At 39.9% G+C, this 22,465-nt stretch overlaps 1 protein-coding gene across 6 annotated transcripts in view; it reads right to left on the bottom strand.

Annotated features, from left to right (window-relative positions):
* CDC14A (cell division cycle 14A) overlaps positions 1-22,465 on the bottom strand; it is a 198,803-nt gene that overhangs the window by 91,285 nt on the left and 85,053 nt on the right. For all 6 annotated transcript variants that reach the window (XM_006169037.3, XM_006169034.3, XM_006169035.3 and 3 more), the window contains exon 6: positions 3,312-3,378. In XM_006169037.3, coding sequence (XP_006169099.1) covers positions 3,312-3,378 — 67 coding nt within the window. The remainder of the gene's footprint in view (positions 1-3,311; positions 3,379-22,465) is intronic.

The following is a 22,465-nucleotide window of genomic DNA, read 5'->3' as shown; positions in this document are numbered from 1 at the left end:
GTGTGTGTGTGTGTGTGTGTGTGCGCACGCATGCCCAAAATCCCAGGAAGAGAATGGAGGAGAAGGAATTGCAGCATGACCATTACCCCAGGGGGTGATTTTTCATGTTCCTTCTCTCTCTCTCTTTCTCTCTCTCTCTCTCTCTCTCTCTCTGGTGAGCACACACGCCCTATGGCAAAAACCTAAAAAACCTATCTTAGAAATGAAACTAAATACTTGAATAATATGAAAATATGTCCCACAAAAGAGAAAAAGAGAGCTCGAGTTCTAATTTATATTAGTTTTGCATGTAAAATTAATTATATATATAATGGAATGCAGAAAATTAATAGTTATAGCCTGTTGGAAACTACATCTGTGGCAGACTACCATAGGGACTAACTTCTCAGGAGGGAAAAAAATCAATTATTCTTAGGAGGTTTTATATTACTTCTATCATAATAAAATATTTGGCCAAAAGTGGCTCTTTTAATTTACTAGGCCCTATTTATTCCAAAAACTCTACCTTGGGAAAATTTGTTTCATGAAGATAGTTTCCAACAGAATAAAAGTGTACTTACTTACTACTCTTATGACTTAGAAGGAAGAACTGATATTTTTAAGAACACAAAGAAAAATTTCATATTCTTTTTTTGAAACTAAAGACTGAGAACTTTTAAAAACTATCCAGCTTGCTCAGAGCTATTTTACGAGGACAAAAAGTCTTTTATTTTATAATCTGTGAAGATATCCAGATTACAATAGAATACAAAACCACAGATATATTTAAAAGTTACATGATCAAGTCATTAAAAATAGAAAAAGAAAAAAGAAAGCCAAGCTTCTATATATCTCTTTAAAAACGCTTTGGAAACCAGTGTTTTTTTTGTTTGTTTGTTTGTTTTTTCAAAATGTAGAACACAAACCATCTGCATCAGAAAAACAGGCAACTTATATTTATATATAGACATTTATATATAAGTATATAGATACATATTTATTTATTGTTTTATATGTACATATTTTATATAATGTAAATAAATAAATATTTATATAAATATATTTATGCCACATAAATATGTTTTACCTATATATTTATGCCCCATCCCAGAATTACTAAGTCAGATTCTCCAGGAATAACTGGTTTAGACCACTCATAAGCAGAGCAAGTGATTTAAATTACCTCGCCTTTGAATAAAACACAAATGAGTATATTCATACCCACCATTCCAGAAAAAAAAAATCAGAAAAATATTCTCTAAGAAATCCACATTTCTTTTTTTCTCTTTGAAGTTTGTGTTTGTGTATGTCTCCATGTATAGTAGTTTACATATGAATTATACTTATGACCATATCAATACATCAAAATCAGAAAATTAGTTTCCTTAAAGAGGCAAAAAAAAAATATGGCCAGAGTCTGTACTCGTTCTTAGAAGGGTACTTAGTACCACAAAAATATCCCAGATCATAGCACCTAAGGTAAGAGAGTTATACACAAGGGCACTGTGTCTCAGGCCATCTATCAGATCCTCTAAAATCTCCTCTATAGTTGTGTGAACCCCAAATCTCATGACACAATAAATTTACAGAAGACCTTATTCATAAACAAAGTCATGCCTTTCCTCTACAAAATGAAGGATGTCATAAATGTCTGTATTGAGTGACCAGTTACCATAATAACAGGTAGTGATAACCTAGCGTGAGTTGTTCTGAATTCCACAAATATTATTTTTAAAAAATCGATAGGAAAGGCAAAATAATAATAACAGTGACAGTCAATAAATTACGTTGTTTTCCTAAGGCAAGTTTTCTAAATCTATAATTACGGGTTATGTGTTAGGTAATATCTCCATAAAAGTTCTTAACTGTCATTACTAGAAGTACATTTTGGTATCTCCATATTCTTTTAAGTAAAAATAAAAACAGTTGAAAACTATCTTCAAGTTTTAAAGGGTTTAAACTCATTTTTAAATGAAATAACAAAGTTAGAAGCAAATAAAATGGCATATAGGGACCAGCAGGTGATGTGACGGTTTAGGCACTGGACTCCCACGTGGCCAAGCGCAGTTCAAGTCCCAGACCTCATAGCTTGCTCTCTCGCTTTCTCACTCCCCCACCACCCCCGCCAACCATGTGGCCAGACTTGGCAGCTTGCTTTCTCACTTTCTCTTCTCCTCTCCTTCCTCTCTCTGTCTCTCTGGTGAGCACATGAAAAGAACAATAACAGCAAATTAAAATAATAATGATGATAATAAAATTTTAAATAATAATAAAATCATTTTAAAAAAATAAACCAGCATTTTTATTGTACTGCCTTTCTCAACCAAAATATAGCAAAATCAGTTGTATATTACATCAGAGAAAAAGAAATAAGCTGTAGTTACTACTGATACTACACTTCTAGTCTATGGTCACCCTGCCGATGGGTTATAGAATATATACTAGGATATTTCGAGAAGGATGTAGAAAAATGAATTTTAAGCACCAGTTGAGGACCAAGTGTCACAGTGGTTAATGCAGCTGGATCCCACATGGCCAACTGGTTCAAGTCCTGAATCCAGAAGCTTGAAAAACACACCAGGTGCGTATGTGTGTGCCCAAAATCCTGAGAGGAGAATGGGAGAAAAGGGATTGCTGTGTGGTCAACCCCTCAACGGATTACTTCTCTTTCTTTCTTTCTTTCTTTCTTTCTTTCTTTCTTTCTTTCTTTCTTTCTTTCTTCTGTCTCTGGTGAACACATAGCCCTTATAGCAAAAAAAAGGTTTAATGCCAGTTTATTTTGATTCAAGAAATTTTTACAAATCCATGCATAGGGTGTTTTTTTCTCGTAATATACATGTTCTATGAACTTTTACATAATCCATTGTAGGTAAGTGACTGAATAATTATGACTTAGTTCTCAACTGTAGAGTGCAGATCACCAGGGCAGATTATGCAAACACAGAATGTAAAACCCCATCCCAAAGCCTCCGAGCTTGTGGTGGGTCTCGAGTTGGGACCAACTCACAGAGAAAACTGGCTTAGACAACTTCCTGTCTCTCTCAAAACAAGATCAAGCTTGATAATGTTGCTAAATATGACAAAGCAATATCTCGGGCCCACAGCAGATAAAGAGAGAAATCTGCCCTACACAAATCAATGAAGTGGGAAAGGGGGGCCCCTGCTCCTCCCTCCCCTCAGTTTGCCGTATTGACTGTATTTTACTAATCGATCATCATTCGAGAAGTGAAAAGCTTCCCGTCTTCTCTCCCACAACGAACAAAGGCGTTGAAATTATTCCTTTTTCACATTGTTTAAGCCACTGTGTCAACGACAGCAAGAACTGTTATTACCTTTCTGATTCCCTGCAAACAGTCGAGGATGGTGAGGTTGTAAGTGCAATTTCCAAAGGAAGCATCCCTATAAACACAAACAAACTCAGCGTTAAAAACTTGCACTTAGAATATGCCGTTAATGACTACTAAAGGCAGTTGGAGACATGCCTGTTTGGCTTCACAGCTGTGAACACGGAACACATACGCACGTCAAATCCACCTACTTAACTACTCCTGCAGCTTAACTGAAGTGCTTCTGAAACTGCTGGAAACAGAATTAATAAGAAAGCAGATCTAACAGCCTGAGCTCCCGTCAGACTGCCTTGGTTCAGACTCCAATTCTGTCCTGCACTGGCTAGGAAATGGAGCGAGTTCTTTAACCTCGATGAGTCTTCCTTTCTTCCTCCTTGAAATGAAGTGAATGGACAGAAGCTATGGCTCACAGAACCCTTGTCAGATTACATTTTTAAAATATGTAAAGTTCTTTATATAGCGCCTAACAAATAGGAGGCGCTTAATAAATATTGCGACTATTCTTATTACTAACGTGACTTGGACTGTTTCATGAAGTAAAACATTCACCAGCATAAGAGGCATTCTGGCAGAAGAACGACGTCAGGAATAAGGTACAAAGGTAAGGAGGACAGCGTACCCAGAACCCAGCCATTGCTTTCATGGATTGAGTGTCATCCCTCCCCTACCAGAAAGAAGAGGAAAAACCCCTGAGGAAAAGGCCACACTTCCGAACTATCTCCTTTCCGAGACACGGGGGTCCAGGAGAGCTTCTTCTAACCCATGAAGTGCTCTCTCAAAAGGGCTCAGGACATACTGTACTGAAAATTGGGTGCTTCATACTTTATTTAAGTTTTTAGAGCAATTTAGCAGATCTGCTTTAGGCAACATAAAACTAAAGTATCAAGTTCAGGTCAGTTAAGCAAGAACTGGCACCGGAGCTTTAACACTAGCAACGTCCCAAGGTGTCCAAGGCAAGAAACTTGACCTGGAGGCTGTCTCTGCCCTCCCCCACTGCTGACCCAAGAAGAGGCTGTCAGGCACCTGCCGCGACAGAGTCCAGGGCACCACACGGTCCGCCCACCCTGAGGGGGCCGGAAGGTGTGCTGCAGAGAGATGACTACCTCGAAGGGTTTTAACAGATCATTAACACAAAACCAAATTTTGTCACTTACCACCCAAGGTTATTTGAACCTATGGATGCTCAGTTATAAACTAAAATGTGACTTTGTCACTATCGAGTTTCAGCATCCTAATCACCTGATACAAAAATAGTAAGTTAGTAAAGCTGCTTAATAGGAATGTTTCTTCTTTTTTTTGCTGATTTGCCAGAAGGCACGTGCACTCCCTGAAGAGAGACAGACAGAAAATGAGAAAGCGTCCCCTTTGGGGGACAGTCACACCGCAATCCCTTCTCCCTTACTTCCCCCGCCTTTTGGGATTTGGGGTACACACACACACACACACCCCGGTGTGTTTCCCAGTCCTGGCACTTGAACCACACCGTCGGCCGTGTGAGATCCAGCCACTTCAACCACCTCAGCGTAGGATGGCAGGAGGATGTTTCTTAAGTTCTGAAACTTCAAAGTGATTCCAGATATTTAAGTGAGATTTCAAGAAGCTTTTCGATTTTGTTTTTAAATACTGTCTGAACTCACATATCAGTGAGAAACAAAGCAGTCCACTTTTCAAATATCTTGTAAAGATGTAACCCATATATTAGGAAGGCAACTGTAAAGGAAAAAAGTAGCTGAGATCTGTGATCAAATACTTTTGATCGTTGCTGTAAATAACCACACATTCCTTTGCACACACTGATCTTCTGGGGTCCTTTCAGAATCTTTGTGCCATGAATCCTGTAGGCAATCTGATGAAGCCTATGGACCCATTTTCTCAGAACAATGTTTTCAAATGCATAAAATAAACTACTTTGGAGCCACAAAAACTTAATTCAATTAAAATTTTTTAAAGTTACCAAAATATTAAAAAAAAATTGATAAGACCACAATATGTACTTTTTAAATTAATATATAACAATATCTATAGCAGGTCTGTTAACTACTATAATTTTAAGGAAGAAATGGGGATAAATATTTTAACATATAACAACTATAATGTGATATAAAAATGTCTGTGAATGGGGCCAGCAGGTGGTGTGGTGGTTAAGGGCACTGGACTCCCACATGGCCAACTGCGGTTCGAGTCTCGAACCTGGCGGCTTGCTTTCTCACTTTTTCTCTTTCTCTCTGTCTGTCTCTCTCTCTCGCTTGCTCTTTTCCTCTTTGGTCAAATTAAAATGAAATAAATTAATAAATAAATGAAGTTAAATAAAATAATTCTTTTAAAAATGCCCATGATTTCTATTTGACAAAGTCACTTACGTAGCTAATACTACTATGGTTTATTTCTAACAGTTATGATTGAATATAGTCTTATGAATTATAAGGCTGGTGGAGAGGAAGATACAATTTTTTTCTCATCTAAATTCACTGACTCCCTTAATTCTCTCCACAGATTCCAGGTTAAAAACTACTGCTTTGGGAACAGCAGATGGTGTAATGGCTATGTCACACCAGACTTTCACCTAGTCGACTGTGGCTCAAGTCCTAGACCCAGTGGCTTAAAACACACCAGATGTGTGTTTGTGCATGCCCAAAATCTCAAAAGGAAAATGGAGGAGAAGGGATTGTGACATGGCCATCACCCTCTGGAGGGGGTGGTGTGGTGATTTCTCACTTTCTCTCTGACTCTGTCTCTCTAGTGAGCACACACACTCTATAGCAAAAATCTCTCTCTAAAAAAAATTTTAAACTACTGTTTTAATCTTCAAAAGAGGGAAGGATGGAACTTCTTTGTATTTAAAAAGAATTTTAAAATAATAAGAAAAGGAAGTGAAGTATATCTTCCAGTTCCTAGACTCAGCTAAACATTTTCACAAATACGAGTTATCAGAGAAAGCTCCAAGGAACGTCTGCAAAGTATGGTGAGACTGTCAAGACATGTCTTATCACAGCTATGATTGCTACCAGTGACTGAAGAGAGCTCTGGTGACTTGGTGGTCAGATCTTCAGACCTGTGAAGCTGAGAGGGATCGTTAAAGCACATCTGACAGAATGAGGATACCCATGAGTCAGAGCAGGCTGGGAAGGCAGGCAGACGCTTACACACTGAAGCACAGTCAGAATGCAATAAAATTAAGTCCTCTCCTCTGGACTGAGAAAGGGAGATGATACACCTGTTTGAGCACCTACTGTGCTGCGTAAGTCAGATACATAAGCACTCTGAATCCTCATGACAGTCACCTGAAGCCAATAGGTTCCCAAAACCCAGCTCTTGGACTGGGCAAGAGAGGAAGGATGTCTTAGTAGCCTCAGGCTCATACACAGTCACAGACAGTAACTGCAACCGTGGAGGGACACAAAAACATGTTATATACTCTCTGGGGAAAGAGAGAAAAAGGTAAAGGTGAAAAGTTGAATCCATATTTTAGCCAAAACCCCACTAAAAAGATTTTTTTTTTTTAATGGAAAAACAACAAAGACAAGGAAAGTCAGAGAGGAGACAAAAACAGTAACGTCTATAAGCTGAAAATCAGATAGACGGGTGAAATCAATCAGAAGACCAAGAAAGCTGAATACTACGCTAACAGTGCACAAATCAAAGAAGCAATACAATGAATACCACATCATTATCAGAAGTCTCAGGAACTGGCAGCCCTGGGTTCTTCTGGAAGTGAGGATGAAGGAAAGCTAGGAGCTCTTACTGCATAAAAATATTATCTCCCATTTTATGAGTCAATTTTCCCTGCTGATCCTTCTCAACCTACTGATAGAGTTAGAATCATCTCAAAATAAAACAGTTGACCCTGGAAGACAAAATATCTGCCTACACAGTGTTCAAACTTAATTAGACAATCCCTCGTGAGGAGCTTTTTTTCACCTAGATTATAATATGAAATTATCAAGGGTGACAGGAACATCAGGCTTGATTAGCCTTAAATCCCTACATACTGGGCTCTGGGTTCCTGGGGCTACCTGAACACACTCGGTACACCCACGGGTGTATCATGATCCTGGCTGGCTGTGGTTAAAGGGAGGATCTCAGCATGAAGACCTTATCAAGGGAGTGTATGTGTCTCTCTCTCATGAAGCAAGTAATTAAACTTGATATCATTCAACACTATTGATTATCTCTGTCCTCTCTCTGTTTCTCTTCCAAATGTTTCTCAACAAAATGTAGACATTTTCCTGGTTGCTAGTATCTTTTAAAAGAACAAGCCATCCAAATGCTCATGACTCTACATCCTCCTTCAGCCACTATCCTCTGTTTGGCCTTTTCTTTAAAATACGACTTCTTGGGGCCACTAGGTAGCATGGTGGTTAAGGTGCTAGTCTCCCACATGGTCGATGGTTCAAGTCCCAGAGCTGCTGGCTTGAAAATCATGCTGGGTACATGTGAGTTTGTGCCCCAAATCCTGAGAGGAGAATGGAGGGGAAGGGATTACAGCATAACCATCCCCCTGGGAGCAGTGATTTCTCACCTTCCCTCTCTCTGTCTCTCTCTGTCATCTGGGAAGCACACGTCCTATAGCAAAAGTTAAAATAAAAATAAAAGAAGACTTCTCTAAAGAATTACTCGTTTTGGGAACCAGCAGTTAGCGTAATGGCTATGTCGCTGGACTCCCACGTAGTCGACCGCGGTTCGTGTCCCGGACCCGGTGGCTTAGAACTCACGCCGGGCACATGTGCGTGCGTGCCCAAGATCCCAAGAGGAGAATGGAGGAGAAGGGATTGCGGCGTGACCATCCCCCCTGGGGGGTGATTTCTCGCTTTCTGTCTCTATGTCTCTCTCTGTCTGTCTGGCGAGTGCACACGCCCTACAGTGAAAATCTCTCAAAAAAAAAAAAAAGAATTACTCGTTTTCTTTTTTATATCTTTCGTTCCTTCTCAAAGTATATGATTCAGAGGTTTTCAGTATATTTTCACAATGTGCAACCATCTCCACTAATTCCAAAACATTTTTGGGGGTTTTTTTTGTTTTTATTTTTGTTTTTTGAGAGATTTTTGCTATAGGGTGCGTGCGCTCACCAGACAGACAGAGAGAGACAGAGAGACAGAAAGCGAGAAGTCACCCCCAGGGGAGATGGCCACGCCAAAATCCCTTCTCCATTCTCTTCTCAGGATCTTGGGCACGCAAGCACACGTGCCTGGCGAGAGTTTAAGCCACCAGGTCCGGGACTCGAAACGCAGTCAACTACATGGGAGTCCAGCAATACAGCCATTACATCAAGTGCTATGCATTAGAAGACAGATCTCCCACATGACCAACCGAGATGTGAATCCCAGTCCCAGCAATGTGAAATGACATTTTTATCACTCTCAAAAGACATTCTGCTTTCATTTCCAGTCACTCCCCATTTGCCCTCCCCCTAACCCATGGCAACCATTAATCTATTTTCTGTCTCTCAGGATTGACTTCTAAACCCAAGGAATGTCTTCTAACCATCATTTTACTTAATGTCAGCAACAAAGAATGCTCTCCTTTGAATACTCCCTTCTTTGGTTCCTGGATGTTCCTTCTACCTCTCTAAACACTACTTCCTAATCTCCCTTTCAAGGCTCTCCTTCACAGCCCAAATTTAAGTTAGACCTCCTCAAGGCTCAAGCCCAGGCCCAAACTCTCACTCCATGCTCTCTCCCTAAGAGTGTGCAACAGCATCACCTGGACAGTTCCCAGACCACAGACTGCTGAGCCCCTTCTCAGGCTCATGACTCAACGATTTACATTTCTACTTAGTTCCAGGTGACTCTGACCCTGCTGGTGGGAAGCAACCTATTCTGAGAACCACTGCTCTAGACAATTTCATCTACATAAATTACTGCCTATCTGCCAATGACCCCTGGCAATGACCCTCTCCAGGAAAAATTCCTTCTTAAAACTCCAAAACAGTATAAAGCCAACCCACGTGAAGTCTCCACTTTGGTGTCTTAAAGTCACCTCAGACTCATTTTATAAGAATCTTCTCAATCTGCCCCCCTACACACACACACACACACACACACACACACACACACACACACGGAACAGCAATAATCATCTGGTCCAGTCTAGCACTCCCTATCTTGATAAAAAATACAGCTTCCACAGCCACTCAGGCTGGAATCCAGAAAGTCTCTTCCTTTCCTTTATCCTGTCACTCTGCAGCAGTGTTTTCCCTCTTATCTACCACCACCTTCCTCCATCCACTTTCAGTCTTTCTCATCAGTTTTCTTCTCTGCAACCAAAGTCCTTTTTTCAAGGGGGGAATCAATCTGGTCACTCTTCAGCTATAACGCTCCACTAACTTCTCGCTGCTCTCAAGGTAAAATTCAGGTACACAAGACCCCTAATGCCTTACCCCACCTGCTTCACTCTGTGCCCAGTCACAATGACACTCCCTGAGCTCCTCAGATGGGATGCTGGGCTCTACCCTCAGAACCTCTGCATCTGCTAGTCTCATGTTCTTCCTGCTCACCTTTGCCTGGATTCCCCTCCTCAAACTTCAAACTGTCTCAGCAGAAAAACCTCCAACTCCACCCTGTCTAGGTCAGGTCTCCAGACTTTTTTCCATTGGATTTAATTATAGTTCGAAATTATATTCTGGTGTGCTTATTTTGATTCTCTGCCTCTCTCTGTAATACGTCCTGAAGAAAGCAGGATCTATTCCGTTTTTATTCACCATGTTTCTTTAGTACCTGGCACAAAAGAGATAGTCAAGAGACCAGCAGATGGCGTAATGGTTATGTTGCTGGACTTCCACATAGTCAACCACGGTTCGAGTCCCAGACTCGGCAGCTTAAACTCACACCAGGCATGTGTGCATGCATGCCCAAGATTCTGAGAGGAGAATGGAGGAGAAGGTATTGCGGCATAGCTATTCCACCCCCCCTCCCGGGGGGATGATTTCTCACTTTCCTTCTCTCTGTCTCTCTCTCTGTATTTCTGGCAAGTGCATGCACCCTATAGCAAAAACCTCTCCCAAAAAATAAATAAAAATAAATAAAAGAAATACTTAAGAAATGTCTGTAAAGATATATATAAATTAAGCAAAGGAGCTTGGGAGCTCACACCAAGAAAAGTTTCTGTAACATTCTATGACCACTTTTGTTAACTCAACTGGCCTAATGCCTCAATTCTTACTAGGAAAAAAAACTTTGTGTGCATTAACTCACAATCCCTTCTGTTCATTTAAGATCATTTCCCTTTATTCCCTTTGTCTAAAAGTATTAACTGGATAAAGCTAAAAGCAGTGCTACTCAAGGTAGTTTTCTCTTCTTCTATCAATTTAAAAACTGCTTGATTTTAATACAAATGCTTTACAGAGGCTATGAAGAACTATTAGGCTTTAAATCACTGCACCAATATGCTAAAATGTTTAAACTCTCAGTTTGTATTGCAGGTACAATTCCCATAATTGTTTACTTAACTCCTGGTTTTCTTTCTTATTTATCCATTCATGCATTTGTTCATATTTCTTGAGTCAAATATTTACTGAATGGAATAAGAGGACATGTTGTATTTTTCTGCCACCGTGGTAAAGGAGGGGAGAGTCTGCACGCCTCCTTGCTGCCTGGGAAAACTACAGCTCTTCCTCTTATCTGTCATGCTAGTTGCACCATGTATTGCACCATCCCCCCTGGGGGGTGATTTCTCGCTTTCTGTCTCTATGTCTCTCTCTGTCTGTCTGGCGAGTGCACACGCCCTACAGTGAAAATCTCTCAAAAAAAAAAAAAAGAATTACTCGTTTTCTTTTTTATATCTTTCGTTCCTTCTCAAAGTATATGATTCAGAGGTTTTCAGTATATTTTCACAATGTGCAACCATCTCCACTAATTCCAAAACATTTTTGGGGGTTTTTTTTGTTTTTATTTTTGTTTTTTGAGAGATTTTTGCGATAGGGCACATGCACTCACCAGAAAGACGGAGAGACAGAAAGCGAGAAGTCACCCCCAGGGGAGATGGCCACGCCAAAATCCCTTCTCCATTCTCTTCTCAGGATCTTGGGCACGCAAGCACACGTGCCTGGCGAGAGTTTAAGCCACCAGGTCCGGGACTCGAAACGCAGTCAACTACATGGGAGTCCAGCAATACAGCCATTACATCAAGTGCTATGCATTAGAAGACAGATCTCCCACATGACCAACCGAGATGTGAATCCCAGTCCCAGCAATGTGAAATGACATTTTTATCACTCTCAAAAGACATTCTGCTTTCATTTCCAGTCACTCCCCATTTGCCCTCCCCCTAACCCATGGCAACCATTAATCTATTTTCTGTCTCTCAGGATTGACTTCTAAACCCAAGGAATGTCTTCTAACCATCATTTTACTTAATGTCAGCAACAAAGAATGCTCTCCTTTGAATACTCCCTTCTTTGGTTCCTGGATGTTCCTTCTACCTCTCTAAACACTACTTCCTAATCTCCCTTTCAAGGCTCTCCTTCACAGCCCAAATTTAAGTTAGACCTCCTCAAGGCTCAAGCCCAGGCCCAAACTCTCACTCCATGCTCTCTCCCTAAGAGTGTGCAACAGCATCACCTGGACAGTTCCCAGACCACAGACTGCTGAGCCCCTTCTCAGGCTCATGACTCAACGATTTACATTTCTACTTAGTTCCAGGTGACTCTGACCCTGCTGGTGGGAAGCAACCTATTCTGAGAACCACTGCTCTAGACAATTTCATCTACATAAATTACTGCCTATCTGCCAATGACCCCTGGCAATGACCCTCTCCAGGAAAAATTCCTTCTTAAAACTCCAAAACAGTATAAAGCCAACCCACGTGAAGTCTCCACTTTGGTGTCTTAAAGTCACCTCAGACTCATTTTATAAGAATCTTCTCAATCTGCCCCCCTACACACACACACACACACACACACACACACACACACACACACGGAACAGCAATAATCATCTGGTCCAGTCTAGCACTCCCTATCTTGATAAAAAATACAGCTTCCACAGCCACTCAGGCTGGAATCCAGAAAGTCTCTTCCTTTCCTTTATCCTGTCACTCTGCAGCAGTGTTTTCCCTCTTATCTACCACCACCTTCCTCCATCCACTTTCAGTCTTTCTCATCAGTTTTCTTCTCTGCAACCAAAGTCCTTTTTTCAAGGGGGGAATCAATCTGGTCACTCTTCAGCTATAACGCTCCACTAACTTCTCGCTGCTCTCAAGGTAAAATTCAGGTACACAAGACCCCTAATGCCTTACCCCACCTGCTTCACTCTGTGCCCAGTCACAATGACACTCCCTGAGCTCCTCAGATGGGATGCTGGGCTCTACCCTCAGAACCTCTGCATCTGCTAGTCTCATGTTCTTCCTGCTCACCTTTGCCTGGATTCCCCTCCTCAAACTTCAAACTGTCTCAGCAGAAAAACCTCCAACTCCACCCTGTCTAGGTCAGGTCTCCAGACTTTTTTCCATTGGATTTAATTATAGTTCGAAATTATATTCTGGTGTGCTTATTTTGATTCTCTGCCTCTCTCTGTAATACGTCCTGAAGAAAGCAGGATCTATTCCGTTTTTATTCACCATGTTTCTTTAGTACCTGGCACAAAAGAGATAGTCAAGAGACCAGCAGATGGCGTAATGGTTATGTTGCTGGACTTCCACATAGTCAACCACGGTTCGAGTCCCAGACTCGGCAGCTTAAACTCACACCAGGCATGTGTGCATGCATGCCCAAGATTCTGAGAGGAGAATGGAGGAGAAGGTATTGCGGCATAGCTATTCCACCCCCCCTCCCGGGGGGATGATTTCTCACTTTCCTTCTCTCTGTCTCTCTCTCTGTATTTCTGGCAAGTGCATGCACCCTATAGCAAAAACCTCTCCCAAAAAATAAATAAAAATAAATAAAAGAAATACTTAAGAAATGTCTGTAAAGATATATATAAATTAAGCAAAGGAGCTTGGGAGCTCACACCAAGAAAAGTTTCTGTAACATTCTATGACCACTTTTGTTAACTCAACTGGCCTAATGCCTCAATTCTTACTAGGAAAAAAAACTTTGTGTGCATTAACTCACAATCCCTTCTGTTCATTTAAGATCATTTCCCTTTATTCCCTTTGTCTAAAAGTATTAACTGGATAAAGCTAAAAGCAGTGCTACTCAAGGTAGTTTTCTCTTCTTCTATCAATTTAAAAACTGCTTGATTTTAATACAAATGCTTTACAGAGGCTATGAAGAACTATTAGGCTTTAAATCACTGCACCAATATGCTAAAATGTTTAAACTCTCAGTTTGTATTGCAGGTACAATTCCCATAATTGTTTACTTAACTCCTGGTTTTCTTTCTTATTTATCCATTCATGCATTTGTTCATATTTCTTGAGTCAAATATTTACTGAATGGAATAAGAGGACATGTTGTATTTTTCTGCCACCGTGGTAAAGGAGGGGAGAGTCTGCACGCCTCCTTGCTGCCTGGGAAAACTACAGCTCTTCCTCTTATCTGTCATGCTAGTTGCACCATGTATTGCATTACTCTGTTAAACAAGTAAACACAAGGATGCTGTTCATTCGGGAGATACGGTAATACTCAAACACCCCAGGTTCCTAATCATTCATCTCTGCTGAAGAATAAATCATGTGTCTCTAACCCCAAAAACCAAAGATTAATGTTACAGCCAACAGCTGGCTAGAGACATCCCAATTTGTCTCAACCTTAAGCTTGGCCATCTATACTCCAACCATCCCAGCAATTCTACCTTTCTAAATGTGACTCAGGGCATAACAGTCAACACGCAAAAAAACCACAACGCTGTTATTAAGTGATTATAAAAATCCACAGAACTACTACCTTGGGAGGGGCTTGCAATCAATAAATACAAGGAGTCTTTGAAAAGTTTACGCAAAATGTGTATTATAAAAAAACCTATATGTGGATTTCAAAATTTTTCACCAATATAAACTTATATATTCACACATAACTGCATGAAGGTGTGTGCACACACCAAAGACAGACAGACAGAGAGGAAAGGAAGGAAGCACCCCACACACTATGGTCACACCACTATCCCTTCTCTTTCATCCCTCCACCCTGCTGGGATTTGGTGCACACCTGCGCATAGCACCAATTAGAGTCTCCAGGGCCAAGATTCAAACCACATTGGGCCATGTGGGATCTGGCCTCCTTAAGCACTAGGCCATGGAGCTAGCCCAAAATAAACTAATATTTTAGTTCCATTTGTACACAAACGTTTGAAGTGCCCTAGTAGTCACTGAATGAAAGTCTAAAGGAAAAGATATTTGAATAAAAGGAGCAATTAAAGTTTGGTTTATGTTTTTTTTTCTGGTGAATTTTATGTTTTTGCATTTATTTTGCAGAAAAGCTATAGAAGAGAAATTAAATTTAAGAAAGCTAAAATCATCCTCCACAATTACGTACTGGAATCAAGGGCTTAATTCACTGGTGTCCTGGTGCTATCTTGTACAGGCTCCCAAGAATAAAAAATAAATACATAAATAAATAATGAAAACTGATGGTAAATAAACTAAAACATACTGGAAATGTAACTAGGAACTGCATATATCTTGGCTTTATGATTATCTGTAAATTCTTAGCATATCAAGTACTTGGGAGGTGTGCAAATATCTACAAAGCAATGGGTTGGGAAGAATTCCTAAGGTCATCTAAGAGCCCTTCAAGCAAAATCTCATTCTCACAACCACCACAAGATCACGAGCTGGGACCAGCAGATGGCATAATAGTTACATTGCTGGACTCCCATACAGTTGACTATGGTTCAAGTCCCAGACCCAGCAGCTTAAAATTCACTCAGGATGCATATGCATTGCATGCCCAAGATCCCAAGAGGAGAATGGAGGAGAAGGAACTGCGATGTGGCCTCCCCTGGGGGGTAATTTCTCACTTTCTATCTCTCTCTGTCTCTCCAGCGAGCACATGCACCCTACAGCAAAAATCTCTCTCAAAAACTCTCACAACCACCACAAGATCACGAGCTGGGACCAGCAGATGGCATAATAGTTACATTGCTGGACTCCCATACAGTTGACTATGGTTCAAGTCCCAGACCCAGCAGCTTAAAATTCACTCAGGATGCATATGCATTGCATGCCCAAGATCCCAAGAGGAGAATGGAGGAGAAGGAACTGCGATGTGGCCTCCCCTGGGGGGTAATTTCTCACTTTCTATCTCTCTCTGTCTCTCCAGCGAGCACATGCACCCTACAGCAAAAATCTCTCTCAAAAACCAAACAAACAAACAAAAAATGGGTTAAGGATAAGAAATGTGTATTTCATGTCTGTGTGCAAGTATAATACAGTGTTGAGCACATTACTATGTGGTAGATATGCTGAATGAATGAATAATCATTACCAGGAGTTCATTCAACTTATGCCAGAACACCTCTAATGACTGGAAATTACTGACCTTTGGCAGCAAAAATTACATAAAACAATCTTTAATTTCAAGTTATATACAATAGCAAAAAACAAAAACATACTCCAGATCATTGCTGTCCAATAGAATTACAGTGTCAGGCTGGTCCCATCGCACAGTGGTCAAGCGCTGTGCATTAGATGATGGATCTCCCACATGGCCAACCAAGATGCAAATCCCAGTCCCAGCAATGTGAAAATCATGCCAGGCATGTGTACATGTGTGCCCCAAATCCTGACAGGATGGAGGAATGGAGGTTAAAGGGTTACAATATGACTACACCCCTTTGAGGGGCATGCTTGCTCTCTCTCTCTCTCTCTCTCTCTCTCTCTCTCTCTCTGACAATTGCACATACCTTCTGACAAGGAAAGAAGGAAGGAAGGAAGAAAATGCCAGCCACAAAAAAAGTCAAGTATGTGATTCTAATTTTTTCATAACCATATTAAAATAAAATAAATATGTAAAATCAATTTTAATATTTTGTTTAATCCAAAATATCTGGAATACTGTCATTTCAGCTTGTAATCAACATATTACATTTTGCATTCTTCTTTCATACTAAATCTTTGAAATCCTATGCATATTCTATATAATCTATCTCAAGATAAATTTCAAGTGTGCAATAGCTCCTGTTGCTGGTAGCCACCATCCCGGACAGTTCAATATCATCCCTAGACAATATTTTATGTCTACTTGGATTTTAGGCAATTCCCCCAAATACTCAACACAATTATGCAAAGTACACCCTGACTTCCAGTCACTGACCAAATCCATGGCATGTATGTGCCAGCTACAGGGAGAAGAAAAAGTTGATTGCTTCTATCACTTAGGCCTACACAATGAAAATTATCTGACGAGAATTACTGGAGAAAGCAAAGCTGTTTCCCATTCATGAAAGAGCAAAATCAAATGGCTTCACCATGCAGAGCCTAAACCTGAGTATGTCCAGTAGCCAACAAAAAGAAGACTCTCTTGCTTTTCAGATTTAACGTAAGACTATACACTAGTCACTTTGTTCATCTACAGAAACCGAGATGTATGAATTCAATTCTACGTCCTGCCTTTAAAGGTCACATAAAATCAACAGAACAGAGCCTGTCTAGAATTAGCAATAATATCAGAAAAAAAAAAAAAAAAAAGGCTGTGCGTTGAGCCTTATGTCAACACCTGACTGGTATCCTTTTGACCACACTAATTTTTCTTTAAAAACAAAAGCAAGGGTCTGTCTAGCAGGTGGCACGGTGGTTAAGGCGCTGGACTCCCACAGATCTCTGTCTGCCATTTGAGTCCCAGATCTGGTGGCTTGAAAGTCATACTAGGTGTGTTTGCGTGTGTGTGTGTGTGTGTGTGTGTGTGCACGCGCACGCGCCCAAAATTACAAGAGGAAAATAGAGGAGAAGAGATATCCCCCCACGGGATGATTTCTCACTTTCCCTGTCTCTTTCTCCCTCCAGCAAGCACATTCACCCTATGGCAAAAACCTAAAAAAAAAAAAATCTAGTGGTAAATCGTCCCATCTCGATATTGAAAATAAGAGCTCTGCATAATAAACATTCAACAAAATAACTATTACTATGTTCCATAAAATAGATAATTACAATATTATTCTAAACTGTACTTATCAGCTAAAGCTGGCTACTGGAAATATGCCATGAACCATACAAAAAGTTTGCCTGTAACCCTACTAACTGAAAGTCTGGTGACTGATCTCGAACCATAATAGCAGGAGTAACAACAAAATTAATATGAGCCAATTTTCACAACCCAGCTGATTTTTTAAAAAATAGAATAGCTGTAACTCACTTCCATGTGTGTATTTAATGAGCAACAGAAACTTTGACGGTTGTGTCTATTCTCAGATCCTGTGTAGTGGTGCTTATTTACCACTTTAACAAAAAAAACAAAAAAAATCTGATGTATGTTTTTCATGGTGGTCCAGGGTATTCAAAATATGCCCTGCTGTCAAAAATAGATGCAACAGTTTGGACTAAAGAAGCCATCTATTGTCAACACTCGCTAAGAACTAGCACATCTTCATTATTCAAGACTAGTAGAGATTCTAGTCCACTATTCCAAACATGAAAAACAAAGGTTTACTGGGAGCCAGCCCCATAGTCCAGTGGTAAAATGCAGTGCATGGAAAGCTTGGTTCCAGCCAGCCCCATAGCCTAGAGGTTAAGGGGGCTGGATCCCACATGGCCAACCACAGTTCAAGTCACCCATAGTGGCTTCAAAACCCACCCAGTGCATGTCCATATGTGCCCCAAATCCTGACAGGATGGAGAAAAGGAGAAGGGAGGATGGCATGACCACACTCCACTGGGGGAGGGGGGCAGATGCTTTCTCTCTCTTTCTCTTTCTCTCTCTCTCTCTCTCTCTCTCTCTCTCTCTCTCTCTCTCTCTCATGAGTACACATGCCCTCTGCCAATAAAAATATATAGAAATATATATAAGAAAGTCAGATCCTACATGGTCATTTGTGGTTCAAAGCCCCTTGCAGCTTGAAAAACATGCCAAGCAAACCCAAAATCCTGAAAGAAAAGAAAAAGGATTGCTGGGGGCCAGCAAATGGCATAGTAGTTAAAGGCGCTGAACTCCCACATGGCCAACCATGGTTCTAGTCTCAGACCGGGTGGCTTACTTTTCACTTCCTCTCTCTCTCTCTCTCTCTCTCTCTCTCTCTCTGTCTCTCTCTGATCAAACTGGAAAATAATAATGATAATAATAATAAATAAAATTAAAAATAAAATAATTTTTTAAAAAAAAAGGATTGCAGCGTGACCAAGACTTATTGTGGGGAGATTTATTTTTTTCTCTCTCTCCCTAGCATGTGCATATGTCCTCTAGCAATTAAAAAAGAAAAATGTATTATATGATGACCCATGGGGCAGAACTGAAACCAAAGATCAATTCTGAGAAGCAGTGGGAGGCAGCGGGAGCCACCCGAACTAAAAGTTAGAAATGTAAGGAACGTCTTAAAAGAGTATAAAATAAATTCTGTTTTCCCATTTTTGAAAATCAAGAGAAAAGTATGGAAAGGAGAAGTTTCCCTTTGAAATGCAAAGTTAATTGTTAAACAAACTTTAACAAAAACCAAGTCGTATTTTAGCAAATATCTGGTTCAATGTTTTAGGTAAAGAGATATATTTTATTATTGCATCTAACATCTACCAGGACATGTTTACTTCACTTTAGAAGAAAGAAGGCAGCCTGCCAAGTCCTAAGTGGTTGACCCTTTTGAGCCTTTGTTAATAGACCTGCAAGTTCTGGCATGCCCAGAAGATCTACAATAATTACTTTTGAGATTTCCTATTAAGACTTAGCCACATAACTCAGCAACTGGGACATCACCAAGGGTCATCCCCAAAACACAACAAATACCTCCCTCCTTAACACAAACAGTGTGGGTCTATTTTAATAACAAATGCCATTAAGGGATTGCCACTGGGAGGTTTGTGGATCCTCTGAAGGGAGGTGGCCTGGTCTTACTTGTGCTCTGAAAGAAAACTTGGACATTCCTGTTCATAATAGATAAAATATCACTACTTGATAAGCTTTCTATTTCCAAGACTCTCAGGAAACAGCACAAAATCAAACAGTTTCACAAATGATAGCACAGTATCCTAACCCCAAGAGATGGTTTTCATTCCACACAGGTGTGGATCAAGAAAACATGCCTGGGAGTATTTCAGAATGATTAGTTCTGCTAGAAGTTAACAGAAATCTGGCAGGTAGGAAGAAAGCAACCAGGACTTTGGAAAACTTTGGGTACATCAAAGTTAGAGAAGTTATTTCATTACTCAGAAACATTCAGAATCTTTAAAATAGAAATGTGCTTTGTACATCTCTAAGACAGACAGATCTAAACTTACCTGAATCTGATCACTGAATCTTTATTTTTCCTTGCCAGGGTACATCTTATAAAGTAGTAGTTCAGCATAATGGAATCAGCTATTTTCTTTTAAAGGTCTTAATACCCGTATTCCCCCTTAGCCAATTACATTAGAATTTCTGGGAGCGGGACTCGGGCCTTAACTGTATTTTAAAACTTTCAGGTATGCAAATTTGAGAACCTTTGTTGGCAGCCCCTTGGCCTGTAAGTTCTAGCCTCTTTTCAGGCTAAAAGAAAAAAATAGTCACACAAAATTGCATTCCTGAACAAATCCAGGAAAAGACACAAACACACACACACACACACCCAACTAACACCTAGAGACAGAACACCCACTGCTCAGCCAGCTTTGTTTCATTGCATGTTAGCACAACACCCTTCTTTAACTTGCCCTCCACACCCACTCAGTATTTTTCATGCCATGCTTTCTGGAATCTTCAAAACTCAGTCCCTAGATGTTATTAACTTTCTGTATGGATTTACTCTTTTTTTTTTTTTTTTATTGTACATGTCACAGAAAAATTGGCTTTTGGCAAAATTATCACCAATACTCCCCTAAAATTTACCAAGCTGATACACATGAACCAATACACAAAGAATAGGTATAAAATGAATAGAGAAACACAACAAAGACCTACAGGAAGAGCTGTGTGATTCAGAGTATTTACCTTTCCAAAGTTTTGTGAAATGTTTACATTTTTACAGTTTGTAAAACAGTGCAAGAATGTGAATTTGAAAACCGCTGCCATTGAGGCCAGCAAGTGGCATGGTGGTTAAAAGCGCTGGACTCCCACATGGCTGACCACGGTTCAAGTCTCGGACCTGGTGGTTTGCTTTCTCACTTCCTCTCTCTCCCTCTCTCTGTGTCTCTCTGATCAAACTGGAAAATAATAATGATAATAATAATAAATTTTAAAAAGTTAAATAAAATAATTTTTAAAAAAAAGAAAAGAAAACCACTGCCATTAACTGCCACAAACGCTGGGGATTCTCCTAAGGGTCCATGGTTTCCTGGGAGTTCAGACTAGTTGCAATAAATATGACTTTGTAGAGTATTTGGTCAAAAGTACACACTGTAATTCGGTAGTTCACAAATAAGACTGAACCTACAAAGACTCATACCAGGCTTGCTAATTCAACTCTGTTGACCCTGACCCCAGAACTAAAAGGCCCTTGTTTCCTTGAAGGCCAACTGCCAAGCCAGCACTGAAGATGGATGGACTCAAAGAATTAAAGTAGATTTTTTTGAAAAATACCCTTTTCTAGCTTTTAGCTAATGTCACTCTTAGTAAACACACTGGCAATTCTCAGTACAAATGAAAAGTACAGTTTTTGACAGAACTACCTTACAATTTACTCTAATACGCTGAGTGACTCACAAACAGTAACATCACAATACCCCTGAGGGTCACATAACACCAGAAATTTAACTACCTATAAAATCAACTAGACTTTATTTAACGAAGAATAGGCTGTACCACTATATAAATCTTTTTTTAATTTGTCTCATTTTCAGCAAATTTTTAATAAGGTTAATATAAAATCAGGTCATGCTTTTGGTTATAATATACCCACACTGCAAATATTATGTGATAGTGTCCCTTCTAACATGCCATTATAAAAAACAACTCATGCCATACAAGTGAAAACTTACAACATTTAAAATCAGTCCCCTGAATTGTTCTTCTCCAATTCTCATCCTAACATAAAATCCATATTACAGGAACTACCCCTCATGTTGCCTCTTCTAATCCCCAATTTCGGAATTAAGCCTTATTCCTCAGTATTCCCACAACTGTATTGTAACTTCAGTTAAGAATCATACTTGCTTTATATATCTATACGTTTATAAAAACAGTGTACCTTCCACAGCAGATACCAAGTTATATTAATCATCTTTAGATGTGGTCTCAGAAATAGAGGTGGGAGGCCCTTGGATCTTAGAGAATTCAGATTTCATTTATTCGTTCAAGTATTTACTGAAAGTACTTTTAAGTGTCAAGCACTGAGGTTGCCCTCTCTGTGAGTTTACAGCAGAGTGAGGAAGACAGACGAGCAAAGAGATCTCAGTCATTCCATTCCTTTCACTAATTATAGTTAGAAACTATGATATTAGTAACACTAATAAGCAATATGCATGCTTATAGATTTGGATGCACAAATAAGCAAAAAGGTAAAAATATTAGAATCATCACAATTTTATCAGAGATAATTATTGTGGGGGTTTGCTGTATGATCCCGTCTACTCTGCAAACAAACTCAAGTTTACCCCATGGTGATAGTAGAGACAGTGCAGAAAAAGGGTGAAAAATGAGAGAGGCTGAAGGGAGGACGTCAAAGGGAAAAAGAAAGAAGCAAAACACTTAAGGGATACCAAAATGAAAAATTATCTGTTGATATAACGTGTATGTAATATCTTTAACTGAACCAATATACAACGTATTCATGATGGGAAAATTCCATCTGGTATACTGTAGCTTTTATACCTAGTAATATACTTGTATACAGTCATTGAATGTAAAAAATAAATTAATAAATAAAGATCTTCTTCAAGTGATACTTATAAAACAGGCTTTTCCAACACTGTAGAGATGGCCTTCCTGAGAATGTGCTAAACAGGTGCTTTAGGGTCCCCGCTACACATGTGATCCTAGAAGGCATTTCAAGAGTTGTTTCCTGCATCCCAGCACCTGACATGTGATCAGAGCTCAAACAACAGCTCATGAAATGAAGTGATGAGTCAATGAGGTAGATTATTGAGACTTAACAAATCTTTTTTTTTTTTTTTTTTGGGGGGGTTTTTTTTTAGGGGGGGGGTGGCTGGCC

This window comes from Tupaia chinensis, unplaced genomic scaffold (genome assembly GCF_000334495.1).
Source record: "Tupaia chinensis unplaced genomic scaffold, TupChi_1.0 Scaffold146687_1, whole genome shotgun sequence".
Lineage (NCBI taxonomy): Eukaryota > Metazoa > Chordata > Mammalia > Scandentia > Tupaiidae > Tupaia > Tupaia belangeri.
The sequence above is the reverse complement of the archived record's forward strand: the minus strand, read 5'-3'. Positions and strand labels throughout refer to the sequence as shown.